Below are 12314 nucleotides of genomic sequence, written 5' to 3'. Positions count from 1 at the left end.
TAAACACAGAAAAGATGCTATGATTAGATTCAGAGAGTGTTAGAAATGTAGTATGATCATATTGTCCTCCTTGGCTCAGCTGTTAACATTACTTACATAGCCATAATAAATGTGAACACTTAGAATTGATTTAATCTCAAATTGTTAAAATAGTGGGTGGATTTTGAGAGAGGACAGATTGTGGTATGTACTAAAGCCTCATGTAGTATATCAGAAATTCATTTGATGTTTAAGGTAAAACAAATAAATAGTCATATAGCATGTTATTTGGAAATATGTATGTAAGTGTAGATAAGAGTTGAAAGGTACTTGGAATGGGGTAAGGTACAGCTGTTTTTTATTATACACTTTTTAATAGTGTTTACTTTTTGATACTGTTTGAATTTTTAAATGCTCATAGTACTTTAATACAAATGAAAATGGTAAGAAGATTCTCTCAGTAAGAACTGTAGATGCTACATAGAAATAAGGAACATTTTAGCTAATTAGTTTCTATCTGTATTATTTCATCTTTCAAAGGAAGGTAGCTAGGAATTAAAAAGGAATTAAGCCTAACTGATAAGAGTGGCCACATGCAGAGGTCTTGGAGTTCTTGTTTGTATGTTAATGAATGTCTTACTGATTACATTAAGATCACTGATTGGAAGTAATGGTATTAGAAAATATTTTTTTTTTCCAGTTTTCCTGGAACCAGAAACATTGGATCTTTTCTTCAGTTTATATCATTCACTTCCACCACTACTATCTCAGTTAGTAAGTAAAAATCATTCATTATTTCATTAAAAAGTACCTGCAATCTTTATCTAAGGGTGGTATATATTTATTGTAAAAAGTCCAATTTATAATCTTGATTGGATTTACCTCTCACAAGAAATTCTTTCTTACATCTCCTGGGATTTATGTTGCTTAAGCTATTTGTCAGATTCTATTTATAGTCACCAGTGGATTCCATTTCATGGGTGAACCCAGAACCTTTAGCTGTTGATTCATAGCTCTTGCCCAGAGCCAGGAAAACCTGTTAACCTCTAAGTGCACCTTCCTTTCCACCCAGTCCCCATCCCTTCTTCTGGGTCTCAGTCCAGTAGTTGTCCCCACCATCTGTTACCTTCCCTTTTCCTACCCTGTTTCTAACTCTTCCTCAACCCTCCATGCCCTAGGCTTGCCAGGCAGCTCCCATCAGTATCTCTGAATGAGAAACAAAGGGGATCTGCTCATTTGATTTTGTGTTCATCACTCCAGTTGTTTATTTATTTTTTGAATTAAATTCTTTTGTGTGCTTTAAAAATCTTTAAACTCTTTGGTTATATAGTAACTTTGAGAATGTGAACCCCATCTTTGTGGAACCTAAAACAGAGACCAGGTGAGATTGGAAAAAAAAAAAAAGAAAAAGTCAGTTTAATATCTAAGCTTCTAAAAGTAAAGTTGGAGAATTCTGATATTGCCATTTCCTGAAAAAAGATGTTCCAGATTTAAAGTACATTAGAGTGGTGTGTTTGTTTAGATATGTTATTGCCTAGAAGGGAGGAATAGATATACAAAAATGTTCTCTCCCCTCCTTTTTTTTTTAAAAACATGTCTGCTCTCCAATCTAGGGATTTAAGGTGGTGGTTTTATTTTTTTTAAGATTTTTATTTATTTATTTGACAGAGACAGAGATAGTGAGAGCAGGAACACAAGCAGGGGGAGTGGGAGGAGGGGAAGCAGACTCCCTGCCGAGCAGGGAGCCCGATGTGGGACTCGATCCCAGGACCCTGGGATCATGACCTGAGCCGAAGACAGCCGCTTAACTGACTGAGCCACCCAGGTGCCCCGAGGTGGTTTTAAACTGGGTTTCACAGGATACTCATGCTTCCAGGTGGTGCCAGAGTTTTAGCCTTCTGTCTTTTAACCAGAATAGTTTTATTTTTAGTTATTTAAAAACCATGGTTTCAGGTACAGTTATGTTTTGCAATAAAACAAGCTACTGGTGCTTAAAAAATTAAGTGGAAAATAACTGCTTTAAGAGAAAGTAACTAACATTTATTGGGCCTGCCCTATTATATGGTGCTTATCTCCCTTCATCCTCAAAGTGGCCCTGCAAGGTAAGTATTATTATTCTCTCTATGTTGACAAGGAAACAGACCCAGACTGGCTAAAATGAATTTCATTAGGGCAGCAAACTAAATAATGAAGCTGAGATTCAAACCCAGATGTTTTTGGCCCTCAAACCCTGGATATTTTTAATACACTAGTAGTTCCCAAACCTTCAACACATCAGAATTGCCTAAGGAATTGTTTGTTCGTTTGTTTTTTTTTTTTCCCCAATAGTAAGGACTGTGGCAAACTGGAGAACATCTAAAAGGCCATCCTCTGATTCTTGTCACTGTTCTCACCTTTGCTAAGAAAGCCAGACATTATGTAATATATCTTAATTAAAATATTTAAATATTGACAGCCAATTCTAATTTTTTTTATGAAGCGGGCAAACAAACATATGTGGACCAAAACAAAACCTATGCGGACCCGTTTCGCCTGAAAAGCTGTCAATTGTGGGCCTCTCACTTAATGATCAGACAGACTTCAATGGTTTTCAGTAGTAGAATTAAGAACCCAAGTAGTGAAATTGTCTGGTAAAGTATTAACTTTTAGAAGATAACTAGACCATTTTTGTAGAATATCTAATGTTTCTAGCAGCATTCTCCAAATTGTGCCTTAACTTATTCATGGATGGTATGGATAAGATGTACTATCACCACATAAATTTGGGATATGCTGGATTAAGTAAAGTTATACCAAGTTACACTAAAGTTTTCCCACTTGCAGGGTACCACTGTACATAATGTACAGTATTTCTCAAACATATTCTACCACAAAACCATCTTTTATTTTTTGTAGAATACGTTGGTTCATGAACAGAGCTGGGCAACAGAAGCAATTGGGAGCCTTTTCAGTGTATGCCTGTCTAGGTTGCTTTGGCATATTAAATATATGAAAATATATTAGAAGAGAATATACACGAATAGAAATTTTAGTGGTGCGGTTAAAGAGGGATGGGTGGTGTTGGTGATTGATGATGTGTAGCTTTCATTATTTCTGGATTCTATAATACTTTTCTATCATTAAAATTAAAAAAAAAATTTTTTATGTAAAGACAGTGTTCCTTACATGTGGCCATAGTTACTTTTAAAATTGAAATGAATTTTGTTGTTCCTATTTTTAGGCACTTTCATGTTTAGTTCAGTTTGCTTCTACAAGAAGGTCCTTATTTAGCAGTCCTGAACGTGCCAAGTACCTTGGTAATTTAATTAAGGGAGTAAAAAGGATACTTGAAAACCCTCAGGTATTTATGAAGTAATTTAATTAATACTTAGTATGTAGAAATACAGTTTTTCTGCTGAAAGGTGTAATAAACTCGTGACTTGATTATGATTCTGGAAGGAAATATGAAGTATCATATCCATCTTCCTTAGATCTCATTTGTAGTAGAAATGGACAGTTTTTAAAAATAGATGCTTTCCTGACAGACTTCTATGTTCTTCCTTTTTTATTTTTTTCCATTCTTTTAGGTGAGTAAGAACAGAAGGTATATATCTTACGATGCTTCTGCTTTATACCATTGTGTACTGCATTTCTTTGCTTGTACTTCTTAAATTACTAATTACTTCAGAGTCATAGCTACCTTCTGAACTAGAAGACTTAATATAAATCTGAATGTTAATATTGGATTAAATGGCTTTGAATTATGAGATAATGTCTTTTTGCCCTCTTGTGGACAAATAAGAGTTTGTAGATTTAAAAATCTATACATTAACTTGCAAAGCTTCAATAGCAATATTCATTTCAGAGAATTGCAAAGCCATGATTAGTGATTTTGGCTGCCTAGATAAAATTTTTTGTTTTACTTTTTATTTTGTTTTTGGTTTAAAATATATGTAATAATGAAAGTACAGATTTTAAGAGGTTACATGGTTTAAGGAGATTTATCTGTCTCTTAGTTATTACTAACTTTTGAGGGACATACAATATCTGTACATAAAGAAAATGTGCTTGCTCAATAAGGAGCAATTGATCTTGTAGGTCATTCTCAGGAGTATTTTAGTATTTTGTGTGTTACGCTTTTATTTTATCTTTTCAATGTTAGCACAATCATGAAATATACATGTTTTGTTGATAAATGGGATTTTACTAATATACTTTAAAATATTTAGTTGTTTAAGTCACTATCAATCAGTATGTGGAAAATAATATGCTGATGCCAAATAATCGTCTTAATTGGGTTTCCAGCATCCTCACGTTCATGTTTCGTGTCTGTAAAAGTTAGTTTGAATATTCTATTATTTTAGAATTACAAACATATTAAAAGACCTATGAGTATGAAGGATCTTTTTGTAATTTGTCCTTAATAATTAGACACTATTTTATATTTTCATGGTGTTCATGTGAATGAAATTTCTTAGAAACTCTTTCAGTATTAAACAGATACTTTTGAATTCTCTTTCGTGCCATCTACAATGCACAGTGTTCAAACTTTTGTAAAGAAAGCACTTGTGCCGTCTTCAAGGAGCTCTCATAGACAACTAGGGGCCTCTTTCTTGGTCTTTCCTTTTAAACCTTTCCTTCCTCAAGTTTACCTCTATCTATGTCTTGTAGTACTTCTTTTAAACTTTCTGTCCTACATTGCATTAATTTATTTGAATGACTCTACTTAGGGACCAGGAGTTTCTTGAGGGCACAAAGTCTGTAGGTCCTCAATAAGTATTTGTTGAATTAAAAGAAATTTCTATTTGTGTGCACAAATACCATCTTAACTTCAGTTCAGTTGGTATCACTCTTTTCCAGGGCTTCAAGAACCCATTCTGAATTTTCATCTTAAATATTTCTCAAGTTTTCTGTTGACTTCTGTTTAAGCTGCAGTGCATGCACACACGCGTGCACACACACACCCACGCATACACACACCCACGCAAATTTTTTGTGTAATACAGTGGGTTCCCAAACATAACTTAGTCATCACAGTGCAAAGCTTCTTCTACATCCTCTACTTTGAATTTCTTATTATGAATCATTGATGACAGCATTAAATCCAGCAGGAATCATTTGTTTTCTTTCATTAATAATCTACCCAGTTGATACAGAGTACCAGTGAAAACTGGAAAACTTAATAAAATACTCTTGGAATTTTATTGATAGGTCATTAGCTTGGTTTGTTTTTAAGTATTTTTTAAAAGCCTTTCTTTTTGTCTTATAATTTAGGGTTTGTCTGATCCAGGTAATTATCATGAATTTTGCCGATTTTTGGCTCGTTTAAAGACAAATTATCAGCTGGGAGAATTAGTTATGGTGAAGGAATATCCTGAAGTTATCAGATTGATTGCTAACTTTACCATTACTAGCCTACAGGTAAATAAAAGTATATAATTGATGTTAAACAGTAGATAATTTTGAAACAATTTCTTGATAAGATTTGGTGGGGATTTTTAATATTTGTTACTGTACTTTGCTGAAAATACTTATTTCAGGGTTTTAGGTAAAATTTCATTGGAACATATTTTATAATAAAAATTTGGAGACTATCTGAATATCTAATAATTGAAGAATGAATTGAGAAGCTATAATAAAATCTTTGTGAAGAAATAAAAAAGACTTTTTACAGATTTTTTTTTGAAAAATTCTTTTTATAAGTTTGGGGGGAGGTTTTAAAACCACATTTTCTACATGATATCAACTCTGAAAAATCATGGAAAGAAGATTAGAAGGAAGTACACTAACATTTTAACATTACAATAATGAGAGATTGTTGGTTTCTTCTTTATGCCTTTTTGCATTTACAAAATTTGTTATGTTAAATGTTCATTGGCTATATAATTAGAATAAAATTAATTTTAAAGCCTGTGTTTAGTAATTTGTAAAAAAAATCTTTTTAGTGATTTTGTTTTTGTAATTCTTATTCTAGGAAGATATGTCATTTTAAATAACGTTTGCTTTATTTCTTTGTAGCATTGGGAATTTGCTCCCAACAGTATTCATTATTTATTAACTCTGTGGCAAAGGATGGTAGCATCAGTGCCTTTTGTGAAATCAACTGAACCCCACTTATTAGACACTTATGCACCAGAAATCACGAAGGCCTTTATCACTTCTCGGTTGGAATCTGTTGCCATAGTTGTGAGGTATTGAAAACTAAATGTTTCTGTTGTGTTTTTATTTTTTGCATCTTGGAATTTAAAACATTTGAGGTATAATTTACCTAGTGTAAAATCACCCTTTTTAGTGAACAGGTCTGTGACTTCTGATAAGGGCATACAGTTGTAGAACTACCCTTACAGTTAGGATAGAGAATAGTTCAGTCAACCCAGAAAATTCTTTTGTGTTCCTTGTAGTCAGCCCTTTCCCCACCCTCAGCCTCTGGCAATTACTGATTTTTTGTTTTCCTGTAGTTTTTGCCTTTTCAGAATGTTGTCTAGATGAAATCATATGGTATGTAGCCCAGCTTCTTTCACTTAGCGTAATGCATTTGAGATTCCTCCATGTTGCGTCAGGAGTTCTTAAAATTTATTGCTGAATAATATTTCATTTTACGGATGTATCACAGTTTATTTATCCATTCACCTGTTGATGGACATTTGGGTTGTTTCTGTTTTTGTCAATTATGAATAAAATAGCTGTAAACATTCCTGAACAGATTTTTATAGGAAGATAAGTTTTTATTTCTCTTGGGTAAATAGATTAGGTGGGAGATTTCTGGGTTGAATGGTAAGTATATGTTTTACTTTAAGAGAAACTGCCAAACTATTTTTCAAAGTGGCTGTATCATTTTGCATTCCCACTAGCAATGTATGAGAGATCCAATTGCTCTTTATCCTCATCAGTACTTGATATTGTCAGTTTAATTTTAGTTATTCTAATAGGTGTGTGGTGGGACCTCATTTTGGATTTAATTTGCATTCCCTTGATGACCAGTAATGTTGAGCATCATTTTACATGCTTGTTTACCATTTGTATTGTTTGGCAAAGTGCCTGTTAAATTTGTTGCCCCCTCTTTTTTAATTGGGTTATTTATTGAGATTTGAAAGGTCTGTATATTCTGGTCACAAGTCTTTTTATTGTATGTGTTTTGTAAATATTATCTCTCCGTCCATAGCTTGCCTTTTCATTTCCCTGACAGTCTTTTTCAAAGAGCAGAAGTTTTAGAGTTTAATGAAGTCTGATTTATTCTTTATTTTTTCTTCTAGAAGTTTTATAGGTTTAGAATTTACATTTACTTCTCTGATCCATTTTGAGTTAATTTTTGTATATGATATGAGTTAAGGCTTGAAGTTGGTTTTTTATTTTTTGTTTTTGCTTTTTTGGTTTTTTATGGCTGACCAATTATTCCAGCACCATTTGTTGAAAAGACTAAGTTCTCTCCATTGCATTGCCTTTATACTCTTCAAAAATTAATTGACCACATACATGTGCTTTCTGGGTGCTCTTTTCATTAATCTATGTGTTTCTCCTTCTACCAGTACCTTGTCTTGAATACTGTAGCTTTAATAGCTTTGAAATCAGGTAGTGAGTCTTTTGCCTTGGTTTTCCCTTTTCACAATTGTTTTAGCTCTTTTACTTCCTTTGCTTTTGCATGTAAATTTTGGATTCATTTTTGTCAGTTTCTACCAAAAAATCCTGCTGGAATTTTGACTGGGATTGTTTTAAATTTGTAGATTAATTTTTTGGGGGAAGAAGTGACATCTCAGCAGATCAAGTCTTTAGTCAGTGAACATGTTTATCTCTTAATTTATTTAGTTCTTTGGTGATTTCTTTCCTCACTGTTGTATGGTATTCAGCCTTCAGATTTTATGTATGTTTAATTAGGTTTAATTAATTAGATTTTTCTGGTGCCTTTGGAAGGTGCAGTTTTTTAAATGTCAATTTCCAGTTGTTCCTGCCTAGTATATAGTGATACAGTTGAATTTTGTGTATTGACCCTGTATGCTAGGACCTTGGTAAACTCATCTGTAAGAGGTAGTAGCTTTTTTTGTGTGTGGTTTCTTTGGGACTTTTGTGTATATAATCATGTTGTCTTCAAATACAGAATTTTCATTTATGTTTTATTTCTTACCTTCCAATCTGTTTGTCTTTTGTTTCTTTATCCATGATAGGATTTTTATTTAACATAAAATGTATTTGTGGTGAATAAAAGCATATCATATTCTAATGTCGCGCACACTTGTTCCTCTATATTTGCAGAGATAATTTAGATGATCCACTGGATGATACTGCCACTGTGTTCCAGCAGCTGGAGCAGTTGTGCACGGTCAGCAGATGTGAATATGAAAAGACGTGCACTCTTCTTGTACAGTTGTTTGACCAAAATGCTCAGAATTACCAAAAGCTTCTACATTCACCTTCTGGGATAACTGTGGATAAGGCAATTCAGGAAGGTCAGTACATTTTATATAATCTGTATATGGTATTATGTTGAATCTTAGGTAGTTTCGTTAGTCACTTTAATAATTTTGCTGCTAATTGTTTTTATGTATTCCCCCAAATCCTCGTCCTCTAATAAGCCATTAATTTTATTAACCTTCTGGGTATTTTGGTTGCTTGATAGTCAATTTTCAGTTCTCCTTCCAGTTCTCTGGAATCAGTTTCAAGAAAAGCCGATAATGGTATTTGAGTACAGTTCATTAACTTGTAACTGTCTTTTAACTAATCATGTTTCCTTCTTTGCTATAGTTGACTGTAAATTCAGAGCCCAGTTTTATCCAATAAAAAATTGTAGAAGACCTCATTATGGTTTTGCATTTGTGTATTAGCCTTCACCATGGCTTTGGTTTATTCTTATATTTTAATTCCTCAATTTCCTCATTATTTTTCTTTAATCGTTTATTGAAGGAGGATTTATTTATTGCTGTATGTCCCTTTAAATCCTTTCAGGAACATAGCAGGGAATAAAATTAAGTAAATACATTTTTCACATTTTAAAAAAATGAAATGAGTATGAGAATGGAAGTGGCTTTATATATTTCTAATAGGAGACACTTTAATTATAGTTCCAGAATGGTTTTTTTTTTTTCTTTTATGTTTCTTCCTTTGATAGTTTTGGAAAGGGAATGGTAGAGGATGAGAGTCACACTCTCAATGATTTCCTATCTAAACTCTTTTTAAAAACAATTGTTTAGTAGTTAACCTTATCTACTTCAAATGTTTTATTAAGATTTCATTATTTATAAATTAAATTGAGGCACAGTATTTTTTGCAGCCTTTAATCTTTTCATGATTGATTTCTTCTTTCAGTAGAGTTTTGAAAATTATTAAACATTAAATACATACAAAAGGTTATTTACATATATTGAAACATAGTGACTAGCAATAACAGCACCATCACACAAGCTTAAAGAATAGGTCAGTATAGGTATCTGTGTTGTTCCCATTGTTCTCTGTCCACATCTATCCTTCCTACCAGCAGAAAATACTTGTAAACTTGAATTTTGTGTTTATCAGTTGGTGCCTTTTATTATTCATAGTATTACTGCATATATATATATATATATATATATATATATATATATATATATATGCAATTACTCCTCTACAACTTGCTTTATTATTTTTTTTTCTTTCAGTATTGCACTTATGAGAGTGTGTGTTGATGCTGTGGCTATATTCCCTTCATTTGCATTGCCACTGTTCTCTATAGTTTGAATATACCAAATTTATTTATGCATTTTTTTGTCAGTAGATATTTGTGTTTTTTCTGTTTTTTTGCTAATAAAGTGAGTGCTGCTGTAAAGATTGTTATGTATACCTATTACATAGTTTCAGTAGATGATGCCAAAGCAGTTTACAGAGTGATTTACTACTTTACATCCCACCCACCCTGATCTAGGTCTTTGCCAACAGCTCATAATGTTAGACTTGAATTTTTACTCTTGAGGTAATATATCTCATGAGTATTTTAGTTTTTATTCCCATAATTATTAATGAAGTTTAGTGTTGTCTTATGTTTGTTGACTATTGTGTCATTATCAGTGATATATATATACATTTTGTTCATTTTCTCCTCACCATTTGGATTATTAGTTTTTCTCTTTACTGATTGAGTTCTTTATGTATTTTTGACATTAATCCTTTAGTTACTTGAATTGTAAATATTGTCCCCAAGTTTGTGATCTGTCTTTGCATATCACTTTAATGTGTCTATTCTCTTACTTTTCATACCAAACTTTATTTGAATTAATTCACCTAATCTTTTTAAGAGGTAATGTATGCACATCATCTAGAAAAAGGAAATTAAAATGTCTTCTGTTTCAATTCTGTGATCTGTCCTCTTGTTCTTCACGCTAAGTAGCAATTCTTACTAGTTTTGCGTATATTTTCAAAGTTTCTGTATGCATATACAAACAATTATGAACTTATAAATTCTTATCCCCCTTTATTTACTTTGGATGTGGCATACCACCCTTAATGTTCTGTTCCTGCCTTTTTATCTTCATTTAACAATGTATTTTATAGCTATTTTCAAATCAGTATACAGAAAATTCTAATTTTTTTATAGATGCATAATATTTTATTTTTTGAATGTATCATACTGTATCATAATTTATTTAACCATTCCGTCCACCACTGAAAGTCATTTGAGTTGTCATCATCAGCTATTAAAATTAATTCCATATAGATTAACGACATAAGTCTTTTTACGTGTCTGCAAGTATATATATAAGATAAATTTCCAGAGTGGAATTACTGTTGGAGAAAGGATAAACTTTTATAGATACTGCCAAATTATTCTTGGTAAGGATTATGTTAGTTTACCTGTCCATCAGCTCTTTGGGAGTGTTTCCATATTGCCTTCACAGGATAATTTACCAGCCTTTTGAATTCTTAGCAATTCTGTAGGTGAAAAATGGTTTTTCAGTATAATTTAACATTCTCATATCAGTACAATTAGGCATTGCTTAAATTTATTTAAGAGCTATTTAGTCATCTCGTTCTGTAATGACCTGTTCATTTCTTGGCTCTTTTTATTGGGTTGTTGGTCCTTTTCTCATTGATTTTTTTTTTTTTTTTAAGAGCTCTTTGTATTTTAGAAAAATGATCTCCTTGTCTCTGAGAGAGTTGCAAATATCTTTTTTTTTTTTTTAGTATATAGTTTGATGAATTAAGTTATTCACAGCCATGTAACTATCACCACATTCAAGATAGAGAACACTTCCTTCACTCCAAATAATTTCCTCATGCTCTTTGATCCCTTTCCCTGTCTCTTGACCCAGGAACCATGGTTTTTGTCACTGTAGTTTGTCTCTTTTAGATTTGTTTATAAATGGAATCATACAATAAGTAGTCTTTTGTGTTTGACTTTGCATAGCATAATGTTTTTGACATTCAAATATATCATGTATATTAATATTTTGTCCCTTTTTATTGCTGCATAGTATTCCATAGTATGACTTTACCATATTTTATCTAGTCACTGTGTGATGGACATTTGAATTCCACTTTCAGTTTTGGGGCTATTATGAATTATGGTGCTATGAACATTTGCAGACAAGTCTTTGTATCTACTTAAATTTTTATTTCTCATGGGTAAATACCTAAGATTGCTGGGTCATATGAGAAATGTATGTTTAATATTATAGGATACTGCTATACTGTTTTACAAAGTGTACCATTTTTCATTCTCATTAGCAATGTGTGAGAGTTTCATTTGCTCCACATCTGCATCATGATTTGATATTGTCTTCTTAACTTTAGCCATTCTACTGGGTATCTAATAATAGTGTCTCATTGTGGTTTTAATTTGCATTTCCCTGATAATGGTTGTGTGGTTTTTGCCCATTCATATATCTTCTTTTGTGAAATGTTTGTTCACATATTTGCCCAATTTTAAATTGGGTTGTTTGTTCTTTTATACGTATTCTTATTGGAATTTTAAGAGTGTTTTATATATTCTATATATAATCTCTCTTTCCAATATATCTTTGCAAGTATTTTCTCCCTGCCTGTGGTGTATCTTCTTAACTATTTTTCAAAGAGCAAAAGTTTTAAATGTTGATGACCTGCCTTTTCAAGTTTTTCTTTCTGGCTTGTGCTTTTTGTATTTAAGAAATCTGCCACCCAAGTCACAGAGATGATATTCTATGTTTTCTTCTAGAAGTTTAATAGTTTTTAGCTATTATGTTTAAGTCAGAACCACTTAGGGTTAATTTTTGTGAATAGTGTGAGTTAACAGTAAGCCTCCTCCTCACCCCATACAGTTATATAGTAGTTCCAGCACCATTTGCTGAAACAATATCTTTTTCCCTGTTGATTTATTGTAACACCTTTGTCAAAATCAATTGATTATAAAAGGCTGA

At 32.2% G+C, this 12314-nt stretch overlaps 1 protein-coding gene across 1 annotated transcript in view; it reads left to right on the top strand.

The window, feature by feature from the left end:
- RANBP17 (RAN binding protein 17) overlaps positions 1–12314 on the top strand; it is a 323969-nt gene that overhangs the window by 29167 nt on the left and 282488 nt on the right. Inside the window, exons 8-12 of the mRNA XM_021698279.1 lie at positions 680–753; positions 3200–3319; positions 5233–5379; positions 5977–6149; positions 8206–8399. Coding sequence (XP_021553954.1) covers positions 680–753; positions 3200–3319; positions 5233–5379; positions 5977–6149; positions 8206–8399 — 708 coding nt within the window. The remainder of the gene's footprint in view (positions 1–679; positions 754–3199; positions 3320–5232; positions 5380–5976; positions 6150–8205; positions 8400–12314) is intronic.

This window comes from Neomonachus schauinslandi, chromosome 7, assembly GCF_002201575.2.
Source record: "Neomonachus schauinslandi chromosome 7, ASM220157v2, whole genome shotgun sequence".
Classification (NCBI taxonomy): domain Eukaryota; kingdom Metazoa; phylum Chordata; class Mammalia; order Carnivora; family Phocidae; genus Neomonachus; species Neomonachus schauinslandi.
This window is presented reverse-complemented; position numbering and strand designations above follow the sequence as displayed.